The 20,090-nt window shown below is 34.5% G+C and overlaps 1 protein-coding gene across 1 annotated transcript in view; it reads right to left on the bottom strand.

The window, feature by feature from the left end:
* The window catches only part of CFAP54 (cilia and flagella associated protein 54), a 253,643-nt gene that overhangs the window by 135,937 nt on the left and 97,616 nt on the right, over positions 1-20,090 (bottom strand). The window contains exons 27-32 of the mRNA XM_033116208.1: positions 12,142-12,270; positions 10,334-10,448; positions 8,395-8,484; positions 7,588-7,714; positions 2,521-2,635; positions 2,059-2,156 (exon numbers count right to left, since the gene is read on the bottom strand). Coding sequence (XP_032972099.1) covers positions 2,059-2,156; positions 2,521-2,635; positions 7,588-7,714; positions 8,395-8,484; positions 10,334-10,448; positions 12,142-12,270 — 674 coding nt within the window. The remainder of the gene's footprint in view (positions 1-2,058; positions 2,157-2,520; positions 2,636-7,587; positions 7,715-8,394; positions 8,485-10,333; positions 10,449-12,141; positions 12,271-20,090) is intronic.

Raw genomic sequence — 20,090 nt, forward strand, 5'->3', positions numbered from 1 at the left:
GTTCCAAAATTGTTTTGAAGGGTGGACTATAGCTTCCCAAGGGGAGAACTTCAAGTGTGACTATAGTGATATTCAGCACTGAGGTATGTAGCACTTTTTCTAGGATGAGTTCATGAACTTAATTGTCTGACCTCGTATTTTGTGGAAGAATACCCAGGAGTTAAGACAAATGATGGAAAGCAACATCCTAGAGAGACTTGTTCTATCAGACAAGACTTAATTTAAAGCTAGAATAATTATGATGGTGTGATATTGATATAGATAAATAGACTAACGGCACAGAAAAGAGGTCTTAAAACTACATATAAGAAAACTTAACGACAAAAGTGACAGTGGTCACAGAATACGCTACTCAATAAATGGGGCTAGCCACTGGGTAACTACAAAGAGACTAAAAGAGAGGGGAAGGGGGACTCTTCCTCTTAGCATTCACGAAAATAAATTACAGCTGGATGAAATTCCTAAATGTGAAAATCAAAAATTTTAAATCACTAAGAAAATAACTTTACTACCTTAGGTTAGAGAAGAATTTCAAAAACAGTAAAAAGAAATATTGCTACATTTGACTCCATTAACAATTATAACTTCTAATTTAAAAAAAAAAAAACTTTAAAATGTAAATAGATGAACCACAAACTGGGAAAAGCATTAGTATACAAACTTCTAAAAATAAATGAGAAAATAAAAGTTTCTAAATGTGCAAGGATCTAAACAAGCAGTCCTGCAAATAGAAAAGCCCTAGGGTCTATTAAAAAGATGAAAAGATGCCTAACCTCATCAATAATCAAAGAAATAAAAATTAAAATAACAATGAGATAAAACTTCGCAACTCATAGTTTCACAAATATTTGAAAATTTCACAATAGTATCAAGTGTTGATGAAGATGTTGAATAATGAAAAATTGACACACCACTGATGAAAATTTAGGAACAGCTTAATAATAACCAGTAATGGATATAAAAAATAAATATGTTCACATCTTAGGAGCTGCACTCCTATGTATTTATACCAGAAACTCTCACACGTGCATATGGAGATATATACAAGAATGTCCTCTGTAGTACTGCTTGCAATAATGAAAAATTGAAAACAATTTAAATGTCCATTTGCAGGAGACTAAATAAAGGTCATTGATTCATACAATGGAATACTACACAGAAGTGAAATGCATAACTAGACTTATTTATTATCAACATGAAAGAAATCTTACAAGCGTGAGGAAAAAGAACAAATTGGCAAAGCAAATTTTAAAAAAATAGTAAAATACATTATTTAGGGGTATACAGATATATAATTTAAATATAAAGTCACTTATAAGCATGATAAATTACTTCTGGGATAAGGGGGATGGAAATACATTGCAAGAGGGATGCATGGGAATTTCAACTGTATTTCAAATGTTTTATACTGTAAGCTACATATTCAATATACACATGTTCATTTGTTATATTATTGTCTACACCCATCTAAAATATGTCATAATTTAAATTTTAAAAGTAAAGGACTACTCAAACAGACAGTATGCAAATGTAAACAAAAAGAGAATGGTTCTGTTAATATCTATATGTTGCAAATTAAGATCAAAATCACTAACCACGTAAAGAAATATATATAATGAACGTAAAAAAAAAATATATATATATATATAGACAGTGTATAAGAATCACAAATGCATACTCATAAAAATAGAAGTTAAACATTTTACCATGATAAGTTTATGGTTTAAGTTTTATGAATAAGTGCATTAGGTCCACCAATAATTAAAAGCAATTTACCGATTTGGTTTCCTGACCATCCTACCTAAACTACTGCTGCCGCTACCTCCACCGCAGGCTAATTACTCTAGCATATCATCATGTTTACTTACTTTATAAAATTTATGAACATTGTAAATTGTCTTATGTGTATGTTTACTTGTTTACTGTGTTTCTTTCAATAGTATGTAAGCTCCCTGAGGGCAGTGATCTTATTTGTCTAGTTAACTAGTGCCCAAAATAATGCCCAACACATAGTAACCTTCAGGTAAAAGTTTTTTAAATTAATCAAATAATTAATACCTTTCATGTTCCATCATTTCAGAAATACATGGATTTCTGGAAAAAAATTCTCTTAGAGTTTCCATTTTTTTAACATTTTTTCTTTGTATTTCTGCAGTCTTAAAATAGGAGAAAACAAAAATGTTACAGTCTACAATTAAACTCTGAACACAATATTATAATTTACTCATACTCTAATGCTTATCTCTTGATGTTAACATACAGTGGTTTCTTTATGCCCCTCAATTAAAATTATTATCAAAAGTAACAATAGTACCCCTGAAGACAAAAAAATATGATTATAAAAATATCCATATGATAACTTAAGAATTATAATGTATTGTATAATTATAAAATTATGCTTGTTGGTATTTCCTTCTGTTTTATATTATAATAAATTATAATGCAGAGATGCAATCATCTCTAAATACATGAATCTCTTCATTTCATTAACTTAAATTTCAAAACTCATATGAAACTTACTCTTCCAATCTCCATTACTACAGCTCTGAACTTCTTCACAGGTTTAGTCAACTTTTTACAGAAAATATTGTCCTTATATTTCAGTTTTTTCATTCCAAGTAGGGACTCATTTCTCCTAATACAAAAAGATAAAAGTCAGTTAAAAGGATCTCCAAGAATTTGCAAAACTAACCCAAAGTAATGAAATTTAATGAAGGTTGTCACTGAAATTATGCAAGAAAATCCAAAATTGTTTGTGTATCACGCATAAATTAGACTGATATTTTCCTGGTCATCAAGGAATAGCTGGCCTCTCAAAAGAGCAAAATGTAAATTGTACCATAAAATTTGATTAGAGCTGACGTGTGAGGTAGGAAAAATAGAATTGGACCAAAAATAGAATTGGACCAAAAATAAACACTTCCCTGTAAAACTGAGAAGATAACTACATAAGAGTGACTGACCCTAAACAAGCTACCTTGCTTCCAACAGAGTATCTCTTTGGTTCCATCATGTGCCACTATCACCTTCTAGATACCAACAAAAGCTAAGCACTTTAAATGACCACTAAACTTTCTCTTCTCCCCCAATCACCTGCAGGGATTCTTAACCTTGTTTTTTCAATCTGTCATGAACCCCTGTGGTAATCCGGCCCATTGTTCAAATACTATAAAGTCTTTCATTATTCCCCCTCTATTGACACTTACCACTTATTTTCTCTGAAATTTATGCCTTTCCTAAAATTTATATTTCTTTTGGTAAGTACTTGCTGGGTACAGCAAAATTCTGCTATAACATGATAAACAGAATCCAAAACTTGAATTGAATAAAATTTAGGGTCACATCAACACAAGGCTAAGAAAATGACTGGGTGAGTCTGGATAGCTGGTTCCAGGAGTTGGGGTTCCATATTCATCTTGGTCCCACTGTTGGTTTGGCCTCTCGCTTCAATTTTAATGATCATGATCCTGGATCCTGTGGTTGGTTGGGACTCCAGCCCAGCTGCAGCAATTCCAAGAGTCTCCCAGTTAACCAGGTATTCATTTTGGCAAATGTTTTGTCTGCATGAACTAAGAAGCTTGGACCAGTGACCACTAGAGATGTGGGGATCCATCCTCTGCAACTTGCATGCTGAGACTGGTTGCCATTTTCCAATCAGCTTGGTCTCTTCTCTATTTCCTCCCTATCCCACTCCACCAGAATGCTGCACCTGGTTGCTGTATCCCAGGAAGATATGGGAAGGAGAGGAGGTCATGGATGTACACTTGGGTTGTCATCTGCCCAATCCTCTCACCATTTTCCGCCCATGCTCAGCAGAACTCTCCTCCACTGAAAAATTTAAACTCCACTCTTCTAGTAGGAGAGCTAGAATGCTTCCTCCTAGCTCTGACTGCTTTTTAACTTTGTCTATGGTATGTTATGAAAATATAGTATTTTTAAATTTATATGTAGTCAGCATAATTGTTTGATTTCATGGCTTAGCCCTTGTTTTGCTTACTTATATTAGTGCCTTTTTCTGACTTGAAACATTGAGTCCCAAGAGCTGTCTGAAGATTATTTTACAAATATTTTTGTAACTCTGTTATATTTTATCTGATAGTATAAATCTCTCTTTTAGATCTTCTTTAATTTTTCAAATATTTGTCATTATTTTAGCTCATTCCATGTAAACTAATCTGATTAAAATTACATTACACCTATAAATTAATTTTAAAATAATAGAAATCTTGACAATATTCCATCTGCCCACCAAGCAATGTACTATGTCTCTCCACTGATTCAAGTCACTGTTTTTACATTTCATAGCAAGGACGTTTGGTCTTCTTTATATTAACCTAAATTGCCTCACAACTCCTAATTAATTTAATTTTGTACTTCATAGAAATGAGATGCTTTTCCTACTATACTTTCTAGTTGATATAGGAAACCTATTGATTTTGCAAACTTGCATGTAACCGTCTTATAAAATTCTATTATTAGTTCTGATAGTTTTTAATTAATTAGCATAAGTTAAAAAAATTATTTTCAAATATTAATCATTTTATCTTCATTTTCAGAGTACCTTACTGTAGAATTCATCTGACAAACATTTTGAGACCCTATTATGGGATAATCACATAAATTTTATTCCCAATTTCTATTTTCTATTTTAATGCACTGGCAAGAACTTTCAAAACAATGCTAAGTGACATAAGGAATAACAGGTTTCTTGTCATCATTATTTTATAAAGGACTTATTCCTTTAGTTAGATTTACTATGTGATCCAATAATTTTACATGCCAGTAATTAATTTTGTTATAAAATATCAGTTTTATTGCACTGTAAGAGAATGTGATCTTTACAAATTTTAGTCTGAGTGATGTACTGAGCTTTATTTTTCAGCTTAAATATTATTTTTTTTAATTTAATGAGTGCTTTAACGGGTGTTTAGTCTCAATTGACTATATATACTAAATTAAGTTTATTAATTACATTATGTACATTATCTTTTTTATTTCTGTCTTTTTAAAAATAGCACATTAATCTCAATATTATTATGTTTCTGTCAAATTAGCCTTGTTTTTTCAGCAGTTATTTCCATTTGCAATGTGATTTCATTTATATGTGGAATCTAAAGAACAAAATAAACAAATAAACAAAACAGAAAAAACTCTGTTTAAATACAGAGGGCATTCTGATGGTTGCCAGATGGGAGGAGGGATTGGGGGTTGGTGAAAAATGGGAAGGGATTAAGAAGTACAAATTGGTTGTTACAAAGTACTCATGGGATTGTATGGTGTAGCATAAGAAATATAGTCAATAATATTGTAATAACTATGTATGGTGTCAGGTGGGTACTAGATTTATCGAGGTGATAGATGGGAGGGGGTTGGGGACAGGGCAAAAAAGGTGAAGGGATTTAGAAGTACAAATTGGTAGTTCATTGGTAGAATAGTCGTGGGGATGTAAAGTAAAGCATAGGGAATATAGACAATAATAATGGTAATAACTATGTATAATGCCAGTGGGTAGTAGACTAGTCAGAGGGATCACTTCTTAAATTATATAAATGTCTAACCACTATGATGTACACCTGAAATAAATATAATACTGAATGTCAACTGTAATTAAAATTTTTTTTAAAAGGTGGAGAAGGTGAATGGGAATAAGCAGTCCAAATTTCCAGGTATAAAACAAATAAGTCATGGGATGTAATGTACAGCATGGGGAATATAGTCAATAATATTGTGATAGCACGGTACAGTGTCAGATGGTTGCTGGACTCATCATGGTGATCACTTCTTCAGGTATACAAATATTGAATAACTATTGTGTATCCCTGAAACTAATACAATATTGTATGTTAGCTATATATTAATAAAAAAATCTTTAAAAACATAATCATAGGGATGTGTAGAATAGCATAAGGAACATAGTCAATAATATTGTAATTACTATATATGGTGTCAGATGGGTACTAGATTTATCAGGGTGATCACTTCATAAGTTATATAAATGTCTAATCACTATGTTGTACACCTGAAACTAATATAAAATATTATATTTTATTATATATTATATTATATTTTATTTGTATGTCAACTGCAATTGAAATAATGAAAAATTACTTAAAAAAATAAAAATTGATAAAAAGTAACAAAAGGTCCATACTTTAAATGTTACCAGAACAACTGGTAAAATTTGTAGTGAAAAATAAACCCTAAAGCTTCATCTAAATCCCCCATATCAAAATAAATTCCATATGGATTAAAACATTAAACATACACCATAAAATCATAAAGTTGGAAGAAAATACAGTTGCATATTTGTTGCAGCATGAGAAAATTTCTTTGTGTAAAAATATGTTAAGCATATGAACACAAAAGAAAACAGATATTTCTATCAAAGTAGAAATCAAGGTGCGGCATCTGCCCCTCCTCTGTATTCCCTGACTTGGAGAAGGTCATCATCCTAAAACAGGTGCTCAGCCTGGAAAATTGAAATCATTACCTTGGTTTGAACTCAGTTATACTGCTCAATCTCCAACCTCGGAACTTTTATTATACCACTGGTCAATGCTTCTAAGCCACTTACTCTTATTCAGAAAGACTTTTCCTCTTTTAGAATATCTATTTTGCTTAGATTGGATCTCCATCGTCAGCCCTCTAAATTTCACTGCACACTGATAGTGTCTTCTAATTTTCTCTGGTATCGAGAATATTATTTACAGCTTCTACACATCTAATTTTGGCTTTTTTTTTTTTTTCACTTAATGGAACTTTCTAATTCTGACCAATTCTGTTATTACCATGGCCTGCTTCATTTAATAAAAGCAATTTCCTCTTTCATCTTTCGAAAAATGAAATACATATATTCCAAGCTTTTGTTCTAATAAATGAAGTGCATATTTTAGGAAGACTATTTGCCTGTGTATTTTTATAATAATGTTTTGCTTCTGCTGCCATTTTTAAAATGGACCTCATGTTATTGATGTTTCCTATTACTAAAATGAGATAGATCTAGGCCTAGTGGTGAAAGTAAAACCCAGTTGTTAGAACAAAAGTTGGGTTCATTTGGCATCTCTCATAACTGGCATGAAACACTATAACTTTCTTTGGGGACAAAGAGAATCACCCAGGCTTACAGAACAAGGGGAACAGCTTTAAGTTTTACTACTTCTATTTGAGGAACTCTCCATTCATATATGCAAATGAAAACCCCAAAGAATGGCTCTGCTTGCTAACGCAGAGGAATTAGAAAAGCAGGGTAAATGACAGAAACTGGACCCAGAAACCTATGCATGAGGAGGTGATGGCTGAGAGACGTTATTATCCATTTTGACTCAATAGCAAAAAGGCATACTTTATTTCCTGCTAGAAATATGAATGTGCTCTAGTCTTACTCCTTAGTGTAGTTGTATAAATATTTTTCTGTTTAGTCATTTATTTACGCAGATAGACATAAATCCTCATTATCTCCCAGGTGGCTGTTTTAACTGCCTATATCTTACCCTCTTTTGCATCCACCTTTTGTATCATTAAGTGACAACATTATTCATTTTTTAAAGCTGTGACTCGTAATACCAATAAAACAGATATTACAAGTACCTTTTCAAGAAGTCATAGACAGGATTTGTTATCTCCACCATAAGGTGAAATTTTTCAGCATGCATACATTTTAGCATAACTTGCGTAAAAAATTCCAGGAATCTAGGTTTCTGCTTAAATTTCATAACTGTGAAAACAAGGAAGTATACAGTTATCAATACATTTAGTTATTGGTGCTGAGAGGTTACTATTGCTAATAGTCATTTTGTTCCAACAGGAAAGTTTATTAACCTGTTTTTTAGATTTCTCCCTTTTAAAAACTACATAGAAGTAAATGTGATGAGAACCATTGTTTTTCTAAAATCAAATAATCCTTTACAGTCTATATTTCTATTATTTTCCAAATAACTCAGTGTTGAGAAATATTTCAAAAAAGTTGTCTCTAATGTATGACTAGTTGGGGAAAAAACTGCTGATAATTATCAGAATAACTAGTTACCCTAATTTTTATTATGTTTCACTCTGAATTAAGTAATAATGCTGCTATTTCTTCATAGCTGAACTTAAAGATCACTAACACAGTTTCAATTCCCTAGTTTTTGTAAGCTTCATAATAACATCTTTTACTACCAAAATAAGCCACCCTCAAGGTCTGTCTTTCCAGACTTTAAATCAGATACCTGTTTAGGTCTCTTTCATTACTTGACAATCAAGAGTCTGCATTATTCTGAATGGGTAAGAACACAAAATCTTCAGGTTTTTAAGTAGAAAATAGGTTTTTAAAGAGAAAACAATAGCAGAATCCACAGAATAAATGATCTTTAAAGTAAGTTGAGTGAACAGCATACATACGTTTAGGTCACCCACCTTCTTTCACAGCACCTTTGACTGACCAATTTAAAACTATAGGGTAAAGAAATATAGGGTCTTCTGTTCCTGAGAGCTCAGTTGTAGTATCTAAGGTTAAAAAAATAATAATAAGTTGTAAGTTCTGTTTAACATCAATAACCAAATATGAAAATTCTTTGGAGGGAATGAAAAAAATAATAAAATACCCACGTATTCTTTCTGAATTATGTGCCTTAAAAATATCAATTATAACATACTTTGGAGATTAAAAAAACCCAATAATCTCAATTGTTTTTCTTTCATTTTTCCCCCTAAAAGCCAATAAATGCACTACCAAATAAGTGAAGAGTTTCCAACGCATGAGTCTCTCTTATTCAGCAGCTGTCATGTATCAGCAAATCCCAGACTCATAAACCTACCAATTACATTAATTCCATTTTTATAAAATTATTTTTAAAAGATAGTAAAGCATAGAATAATGAACAGCACAGCCACTGGAGCCAGACTTCCTAGGTTCAGATTCTAACCCCAACACTTTTTAGTTATGAGACCTTGGGAAGTCAGTCAGTTTCTCTGTGCCTCAGTTTCTTTATCTTTAAAATGAGGATAATAATAATACCTTCTTCATATAGTTTTTATGTAAGGATTATATGATTTCTAAGATATATAAAACACTAAAAGCAGTTTCTGGCACACAGGAAGCACAAAGCATAAACCTATTATTTTTATTATTGTTTTGTTACTATTTAGTTAGTAAAACTTGTAACATTACATTGTGCTTCTTAGTAAAATGTGAGGGGTTTTTTGGATAATATGAAAACAAATAATTCATATTTCTAGGATGCTCTACATTTTAAGGAATTATATTTTTTATAAGTAACCAGACAATTACATAATTTCCCAAAACTATGTTTATGAATATATGAATATTCATATATGAATATATGAATATGGTTATATGAATACTAGAGCATTGGGTTCAATTCATAAATTCAGCTTGAAACAGACATGGAGCATGACGAAAAACAGTGAGAGATCCAAGTCAGGGAATTCCAAAACATTACAACCACCCCGATATAACTGAGACACACAGTATGAGATGTGAGGTCGGGAGGGACACAAAACTCTACAAGTATAGTCAGTTCCCGAAAGACCCAGGGGCCAAAAGTGGAGCCTCCCACGTAACAGAAATTTAGGTACTCTCTTGTTCTTCTAGAAAATCTGAAGTACTTGCTTTTTAAAAATGTGATAATATTTACCATCACCAGAAACTAAATCAATTTCTTAAGCAAATTTCCAAACTGCAAATTCCAAAATTCCAATCATTGTGCTAACATATTGGTCCATTATGAAATTACTACACAGCACAATGACCTGAAATTAAACTAATCTCTCACGTGAGTAGGTGGTGGTTCAGATCACTCACGCATCAGCCCCTTATGCTGTCCCTTTACTTCTCAGTTACATATTTGCCTTTAGAGCAGTGATTCTCAATTTTGCGCCCTCCCTCCCCAACATATTTGGCCACATTTTGCTTCCCAGTTGGATGTCAGAGCTGGGGAAATGGTGTGCTATGAATCTCTGGGTAGAGACTAGGGATGCTGTTCAACATCCCCAATGCCTAGGACAATCCCCCACAACAAAGAATTATCTGGCCCAAATTGGCAATAGCGTCAAGGTTGAGAAACCCTGTTTTGGAGTCAGAAGATTTAGGCTCAAAGCCAACTACATAATCCTAGATAATTTATTTAATCTTTATGAGTCACATCTGTAAAAAGAGTTAGCAATCCCTTATTAACAGAGTATTGTTAAATTAATAACATCAGATAAAAGCACTGTGTAAACCTTAAAGGGTTTACCTAATGCTAATCTCCTCTTAATGCTTTTAACAAAATATTTTCTTGTTTTTAAAAACATAACGCTAAACAGAAGTACATAGGAAGAAAAAAATGACTACATTGCTTTGTCATTTTGAGAAGGTGTGTCTCCAACAAGGTGAGCTGTTCATTTATTTTTTCAGGTGACAATATCTGCTGTGGCCTCTTAGTCTTGGAAAACTTCTTAGGAGAACCCTAGAAACATTGGTGAAATGTCAGAATGTATGTACTTCAACATGTTTCAACAGTTGTCATTTTCAAGTAACATTCTTTAAATTATGTTTTCATACTTAGTAAACAAAACTATGAAGTACATGGCTAAATAATACAAATTAATAATTACTACTAACAGTCATTGTGTTCTAACTACACATCAGACACAGTATGCAATATTTTATGGAAGTTAACCAAAATAGTTCTTTCCTTCTCTCTCCCTTCCTCCCAGTAATTTCCACCCCTCCTAAAGAGCACCCCGGATACACACACACTCTCCTGACAGCAATTGAGGGTATGTCTCTAAAAATCCTCAAAAGAAAATTCCCAGCATGCCCTTAGAAATGCATTACTTTTTTTCTTTTTTTCCCTTTCCTTATTTCAGAAGGAGCTTCTTTACAACTAAGCTAATTGTCTTTTCTGCTTTGCCTTTCATTGAAACGTAACAGGATCAGTAATTAGTGAATTAAAAATTGGTGGGTCTGTACACAGGCTCCCCACCGTCACTAAGAACTGACCAGTTAATGTCTTTTGTTCTGAAAAACAAAACAAAACAAAAAAACCTCCCAAGCCTCTTTAGGCATAAAGCAACCTTGAGTGGCTATAATGATTTCTGACTCCTAATTAGCTTCTCAGTCCCTACAGGCTTGTCAGAAGGAAGTGTCACAACCTTCTGCTGGACCAGAGGCTCCAAGGAGAAAGGCGTGGGGTCCTGCACCACAGTGCTGTGCAGGCACATGTCCTGAGCTAAAACATGGGCGACATGAAGGACTGGCTGATGGACTCTGAGAGTGAACAACACTTGGTGGGAAAAAACCCTCATATTGCTGCAAGCTTAATCAAAATTCTCTCCAGACAAAACAATCCCCTTCAAAAAAAAAGTATTAACGGCTGAAAAAATCCATCCAGTAAAAGACTGCTAATATTTGAAGCTTTTTGTGGCAAACAAATGCTCACTTGGAAACTCAACATATGATAGCAAAAGAAATGGAGCTATTCCGACTGACACAGGCTGGGGGATAATAGTCTCTACCCGACCCCAGTCACTGAAGGGGCTTCAAGTAACTTCTAGTGCACCTCAGAAACCCGATCAACGAAGCGACAGTTCAAGATTTGATGTACAAAAAATTTAACCACATAGTTTCTACGAAAGGCAATAAAATAGGTTCTAGTAAGACCCATGCTTGGGGGGTAGATATTAAAAAGTAGGCTCAAACATTAGCAGTCTCACAAAGAAGACAATTTAGGTGTGACCATGAGTTTAGGAAATCTATTCTGAATACAATGAAAAGCTCTGATAAGTGTTCACTACATTCAATGACCCACCCAGAATAATAAAATCTGGGAGAGATTTGGGAGAGGCTTCACAGGGCTTTTAGTCCAATGTCCAACTGGGTGTAGGAAGTTTTCAACCAACCCCGAACTGATGGCAGCACTGGTGATAGGGAACTATTCAGTATTCTAGCATGGATGCCTTTTCATTTTTTAAAATCATGATTAAAAGAAAAAGGAAAAAGAAGCGCTCTTCACTATATATTATTTTTCCTTTATGTGAATATGACCAATTAAATTAACTAATATGTTTACTATTTTCTAACATGTTTACTAATACTACATGACCTCTTGAAAGACTCAACTAAACATAAGCTTAAAGATGAGAAAAAAAAGTAATTACCTCCTCTTGTATTTCTTCTTGGTCAGTAGTACCAAATAGCGACTGGCATCCTAATGTGATGTCCAACATCTTTTTCCCATAATTTATAATAATTACTGCCAGGTCGTATTCCTTCCATGAACGCAGAATCTAATTTAAAATATTTATTAATTATCTCTGTTGGAAACTCTTGTCTATTCTCAAGTGTCTTGTATCATCTTTCATAAACTCAAAACTCCCATTAATGTTTTGGATCTAAGAATTCCCCTGTTTCTGTTAAGGAAATTGGAAGCTTACCCCCAGATCATATTTCCTAAGAAATAAAACCGCGTGATTCCACTACTCTGAATAAAGGACAAATAACAGAAATCTCATCAATAATGAATTCCCCATATCTCTGGGACCTATAGCCACACACGTTTTGGCATACTAAGTTAAGAAACTATTTCCACTTAAAAGATTCATGTTAAAATAAAACCATTTTTAAAAACCACATAATAACTACTACCTCTTGTCTTCAGTTGCTTTCTATGTGAAATGGCACATTTGCTGACCACCTGGTGTTTTGGCATGGCGGGGGTGGGATAGTTGGCATTTATGTCAGTAAATGATATACAAGGCATTCTGGGAGTGAACTGAACTAGAGTTAAGCTGTTTTTGGCAGATTCTCCATGAACCCTAGGGGAAGCAGATACTGTATCATAAGAAGGGGAGTAGCCCACTCTGCCACTCTCATCCACAGTCTCTGTTACTAATTGTTATTCTTGGCCTTCTCTAGCCTGGCCTTTACCAACCTCTCTAGCGTAATCTTTTCACCATTCATTTCCTTGTACTTGAGTTTACAAAATATTTAGCCACGTACAAATTCTGACACTCACCATGGTTTCAGAATGCCATGCCTTCCTATGGCTGAGCCGTTTCCCAGAACAGCTTCCCCACCTTATTTATATAACTCTACCTGGTCATTAAAACCTGAGCTCTAGCAGCAACTCTAGGAAAGCGTCCCTGACCAGCAATCTGATTTGCATAGAGCCTGCTGTAGTGAAGGGTCACATGAAGCAGACACAGTCATTGTGAATCCCACAGGGCAATATTCTGAGGGTAGTCTGAGTGTATGAATTTGTTATTTCTAGATGCATTCTGTTAAGTTGAATAAATTAGTATTTAAGATAAGTAACAACTGTTACCTCCCAAGCAGGGAAAGGATATAATAAGGTGGCTGAAAACCAGTGAGTAGCTGCTTACACCTGATAAGACTGACCTGATGCAAGGTGCTAAGAACTAGAAATATTTCCATGGGACCAAGGAAATAGTTGTAAACTAATGCTGACTATGGAACAGAGTGTGGGAGGAAAAATGGTAAAATAAAGTTTGAAAAGGTAGATGGGGTTTGTTATACAGGGCCTTGAATGCCAGGCAAAACAGTCCAATCTCATTATAAAATTGATACAAGAGGGAGCAAATTTTGTCATTAGAAAACAGAAATGAGCTAATGTTTGTTCTTGACTCAACTTTGCTTTCTGACATATTTAGGTCCTAGGTCCATAGAATACTACGTAATTTTTCCCCCTTGTTGTAAGATGTCAGTAGAAAATACTAAATGATAACGAACTGTTCCAATCAAAAGAAAGAGAACCAATTCTACTTAACATATCAAATGGTGAACAGAAATAAAAAGACTATGACAGATGTTTAGCATAATAATTGTTTAACAATGCAAAATAGTGGAACATTTAAGATGATGTTTCTCAGTATTTGGAATTCTGACAAATTTTAGAAAAAACTACTGCACTTATATAAGAAAGCCTGAGTCATCTGAAAAGATTGCCATTTTTTTTTTAACAGAACAGAGAAAAGAAACAAAGTCATTTGACTAACTAGGCTTTAACTATCTTAAGAGAAAATCCATATAAAAATGTGTTTAGGACTTTCGGTCAAGATGGTGGAGTAGGTAAACACTGAACAAAACTCTGAAAAAGATGTAAACAAAATGGAGACAAGTAATCTACCAGACGCAGAGTTCCAAACACTGGTTATAAGGATGCTCAATGATCTCAGGGAGAACTCCAAAAAAGAGAAAGGAAATATAAAAATGGAGATAAAAAACATAAAAAAGAACTAGACAGAAATAAAGACTACAATAACTGAAATGAAGAATACATTACAGGGAATCGATAGTAGATTAGATAAAGCAAAGGAATGAATCAGTGCGTTAGAAGTTAAGGTAGTAGGGAACACCCAATCAGAACAGCAAAAAGAAAAAGTATTCCAAAAAAAATGAGGATAGTTTAAGGGGCCTCTGGGACAATATCAAGTGTACCAACATTTGCATCATAGGGGTACCAGAAGGAGAAGAGAGAGAGTAAGGGATTGAAAAACCTATTTGAAGAAATAATGACTGAAAACTTCTCTAACCTGGTGAAGGAAATAGATATACAAGCGTAGGAAGCACAGAGAGTCCCAAAGAAGATGAACTCAAAGAGGCCCACACCAAGACACATCATAATTAAAATGCCAAAAGTTAAAGACAGAGAGAATCGTAAAAGCAGCAAGAGAAAAGCAATTAGTTAACTACACGGGAGCCCCCATAAGACTGTCAATTGATTTCTCAACAGAAATTTTGCTGGCCAGAAGGATTGGCAAGAAATATTCAAAGTGATGAAAAGCAAGGAGCTACAACCAAGATTACTCTAACGAGCAAAACTAACATTTAGAATCAAATCACAGATAAAGAGCTTCCCAGACAAGAAAAAAACTAAAGGAGTTCCTCACCACCAAACCGGGAATGTTAGAGAAACTTCTTTAAGACAAAGAAAATATGTGTATGAATAAAATGACAACAACTACATATCTATCAATAATTACTTTCAATGTAAATGGATTCAAAAGTACCCACTGGCACTGTACATAGCTATTACCATATTATTGACTATATTCCCTGTGCTTTACTTTACATCCCCATGACTATTCTGTAACTACCAATTTTTACTTCTTAATGCTTTCACCTTTTCACTCTGTCCCCCAAGCCCCCATCTATCACCCCAATAAATCAAGTACACATCTGACACCATACATAGTTATTACAATATTATTGACTATATTCCTTATGCTATACCCTATAACCCAATCAAAAGATAGGGTGGCTGAATGGATAAGAAAACAAAACCCTTACATATGCTGTTTACAAGAGACTCACTTCAGATCAAAAGACACAAACAGACTAAAAGTGAAGGGATGAGAAAAAAGATATTTCATGAAAATGGAAACAAAAACAAAAAAAGCTGAGATAGCAATACTTATATCAGACAAAATAGACTTTAAAACAACCACATTTTGATGGTTGCCAGATGTGCGGGCTTGGGGGCAGGTGAAAAGGAAGGGATTAAGAAGTATAAATTTGTTGTTACACGATAGTCATGGGGATATAGGGTATAGTATAAGGAATATAGTCGATAATATTGTAATAACTATGTATGGTGTCAGATGTGTACTAGATTTATTGGGGTGATAGATGGGGGGCTTGGGGGACAGAGTGAAAAGGTGAAGGCATTAAGAAGTAAAAATTGGTAGTTACAGAATAGTCATGCGGATGTAAAGTAAAGCATAGGGAATATAGTCAATAATATGGTAATAACTATGTACAGTGCCAGTGGGTACTAAACTAGTCAGGGGGATCACTTCTTAAATTATATAAATGTCTAACCACTATGCAGTACACCTGAAATTAATATAAAGTAATTTGAATGTCAACTGTAATGGAAAAATTTAAAAAGTGGGGAGGAAGGTGAAGGGGAATAAGAGCTTCAAATTCCAGGTATAAAACAAGTCATGGGGATGTAATTAATGTACAGGATGGGGAATACAGTCAATAATATTGTGATGGCACAGTACAATGTCAGATGGTTGCTGGACTTATCATGGTGATCACTTCTTTAGGTATATAAATGTTGAATAACTATCATATACACCTGAAACTAACATAATATTGTGTGTTAGCTACATTTTAATAAAAATATTTTTTTTAAATGTGTTTATATGAAGTGAGCACCCAAATCTGGGGTTCAGGGCTAGTCCAAGTTTCTGGGACTGCGGGTCATGCTGGAGGAAACTTCTGAAATGTTTCAGCATATCAATTTGGCTCTCATAGCAAAATCTTGATACTAATACATACTTTTTTAAAATGTCCAGAATACATTCCGAGTCATTTGTACAATAACATCACTTGGATCTCAATATAATTCCTCAAATGGGAAGTAGAGTCATGGATAGCATATTAGGAAATACAGAGCCAGCCCCAAGCTATTTTGTGCTACGGGAGAAAAATCTCAGGAGGCCAAGAGAGGCGGCATCCCAGGACTTCAGGCTCCACTGGACCCCACATGCTGGCTGGACACTCTATTCTAGGACAGCACTCTCTCCCATCTCCCACAGGGGTTGTCACCAACTCTCCCATTCTTCTCAAATGTCTGAAACCCACCCTTACTCTTCACCTTCTCACTCTCAGCAAATGACCTTGCTTCCTTTCCACAAACCTACCTACATATTCACCTGCAAGTACAACCATCTTGTCCTCTTACTAGAAGGGAGAGGTGAACCTCTTGTCCAGACTAACTCCTCCCACATGTGCTCACCCCTGCCTTCTCAGGGACCTTGCTCTAGTAGTCACCCCTCCTCTCCTATATACTCATCCTTTCCCTCTTCTGGCTCCTCCCCATTAATAGGCACATGTTGTGGAGTACCTGGATAAGCAGAGAATTGGTTTTATGGCTGCTTCTCTGGTTGATTTATTGGGTGGTTGATTTTTAGCAGGAGAAGTTGCTATTGGCAAACTGCAAGCAACAAACTGCCTTGGATTAGAATTTCTTTGTTCTGGAAGAAACACTACAGTAGACCCTATTAGTTATTTAAATGTAAAGTGAGTAGTTGTCCAGTGCCCTGAAAGGAGAGTGTAACCTGGCCTTCTCTTATTTGAAAAAGACACCGTCTCCTAAATACTCATTGACCGAAGGGTTTGGGGGGAAAGGCCAAGCGGATGAATATATTCTGAAGAAAAGTAGCCTTGGAGAGTGCACTTTTAGCTTAGCAGAACACTAATTAATGTGTGTGATTCAGTGGAAATGGAAAGAGGTGCTTTGGATTGTGTGAGACTCCTGCTTTCTGAATGGTTACACCATGTGACAATGACAGAACTAATAGCAGCAGGAAGATTCTCAAGGTTGGGGAAGGGTTAGGAAGGACAAGAGATTTGTGCTAATGGACTCTCCAATATTCCTCTTTCCAAGCAGAAGCAGGACTGGCCCCTTAGAGTAAGTGCACCCTCGAGATTCTTAGATACTGTTTCCCCAAAAATAAGACCTAGCCAGACCATCAGCTCTAATGCGTCTTTTGGAGCAAAAATTAATATAAGATCCGGTATATTATATTACATTACATATATTATATTATATTACATTATATTATATTATACTATACTATATTATATTATATCATAGACCTGGTCTTATATTATAATAAAATAAAACCGAGTCTTGTATTAATTTTTGCTCCAAAAGACGCATTAGAGCTGATGGTCCGGCTAGGTCTTATTTTCGGGGAAACATGGTAATTCTCTTCCCTTCTACTCTACACACTGTCCGCGGGTGATATTATCTGTTTCGTTGCCTCACTAAGTCTATATACTAATGACTCCTTTGTCTTTATGCATATTGACCTCTCCTGAACTCTAAACCTGTAGGTCCAAATACATAATGGCCACCTCTTTGAATATCCTATGGGCCCAAAATTCAATATATTCAAAACTCATTCTCTATTCTCCCTTTCCCACACAAAATTACTCCCCAACCAGGGTTCAATACATAGCATTGCATTCATCCCTCCGCTCAGGACAGATAACTGGATTACTGTCAACCCTTTCTTTTCCCACCTTTATTCCCCCTATACTCAATAGATTTCCAGGTTCTCAATTCTATCTTACAAATCCCTCTTGAATCTTTTCAATTCTCTCTCCCACTTTTCTATACTGGTTTAATTTATCATCTCTCACCTTCTAACTCATTCCCTGCCTCAGTTCTTAGCCCCCTCTAATTACTAGCTGTTGCACAACCAGAACAATTTCTTTTTTTCTAAAATGCAAACTTCATTATGTAATTCCCTGTTTGAAACCCTTCAATAGCTCCTCATATCATTTACTCTATTTATCTATCTTTTTGTGTATCTTTTGAATGTTGTGCCCTGTTGAGAAGGGTCTCCCCTGACTTCAAGGCTATTCATCCTTAAATCCATTGGGACTTTATTTTGTTTATATGTGAGGTAGGACTCTGGCTATGTTTATTTTCAGATGAATTGTTAGTTGTACTATTTATTAAATAAACTACTATAATAAATTATCATTTTCTCAGTGGATCCAAATACTTTTGTCATATGTTAAGTTATTCTGTAGACCTGGGTCTGGCTATTTCTAGACTCCCTATTCTCTTCCACTGAACTATTTTTGCCCATTACCCTGTTAACACCATTTTTATTGAAGTGGCCTTACGGTAAATGTTAATATCAAGAACTTTTGAATTATTCTAATCAGTTTCAAAGTAACTCCATTGGGAGTCTTATGTGAACTGCATTGCAGTTAAATATTATTTTAGGAAGGATTTATATTTCTATGACAGTAAGTCTTCTTATTCAGGAACCTGGTGTTGCCTGCCATATGTTCAGATCTTATTTTGTGTCCTTCAGTAAGATTTCACAGTTATTTAATTTAGGTCCTTTAACATTTTTTTAAATTTAAAATATTGTGTATTATAAATGATATATTTTCCCTTCTCCGTTTCTAACTGGCTACTGCTAGTATTAAAACAAAACAAAAACAAAAACAAAACACAAAAAAACTTAGTTTGTGTTTTACATATAATCACTTTATAAATTCTCTTTTCAATTCTAGTAATTTTTTTACTAGAGTCTCATGGGTTTTGAGACCTCTACAATTACAGATAAATTATACTTTTCTAATATTATAAAATTATTTCATATTCTTAACCTATTGCATGAGACAGAATCTCTTCAAATAATGAATCACACTATTAAAAGTCAGCATCTCCTGTGCCTGGTCTTTAAGGAAATGGCTTCAGAAATATGCCATTTAGTATGATATCTGCTGTGAAATTTTGGTAAATGTCTTTATCATTACAGTAGTTCCCCCTTATCTGAGGTTTCACTTGCCGTGATTTTAGTTATCATGGTCAACCTCAGTGCAAAAATATTCAATTCCCTCAACCACCGACATCATCTGCTGCTGACACCCAACCATTGCCAGGGCCATGGCTCACTGATCCAGGATCACTCCAAGCAGGTAATCCTCCTTCTGATGTATTGTCAGAAGGTCAGTAGTAGCCTGACACATCATTCACCTCACTTATCTCATCACAAAGGCATTTTATCATGCCACATCATCACAAGAAGGATGAGTACAATACAATAAGATATTTTGAGAGAGAGAGGATACATTCATAGAACTTTTATTAGCGTATATTCTTATAATTGTTCTATTTTGTTTTTGTTGTTAATCTCTTACTGTACCTAATTTATAAATTAAACTTTACCATAGGTAGGAATGCATGGGGGGGAAAAAGCATTAAAAAACATAGTATATATGTAGGGTTCACTACTATCCACAGTTTCAGGCATCCACTGGGGAGTCTTAGAATGTATCTCCCGCAGGTAAGGGGGGACCACTGTATGCAATATCTTCCTTCCATTTCTAACTTACTTCGCAATTTTATTAGGAAAAGTTGCTGAGTGCTATCAAATGCCTTTGTAGCATTTTCATATAATTTTGTTTTTATCCTTTAATTTGCTGTTGTCAAAAATTCAGGTTTTGTTTTAATTCAGACTTAATCATTAGTACTTGAAAATGAGACTGTCCTAAGACCAAAAAGTAACCAGATGCCATCCAGGAGACGAGAAGGGTGATCAGACAG

The sequence above is a fragment of the Rhinolophus ferrumequinum genome, chromosome 10 (genome assembly GCF_004115265.2).
Source record: "Rhinolophus ferrumequinum isolate MPI-CBG mRhiFer1 chromosome 10, mRhiFer1_v1.p, whole genome shotgun sequence".
NCBI classification, from domain to species: Eukaryota; Metazoa; Chordata; class Mammalia; order Chiroptera; family Rhinolophidae; genus Rhinolophus; species Rhinolophus ferrumequinum.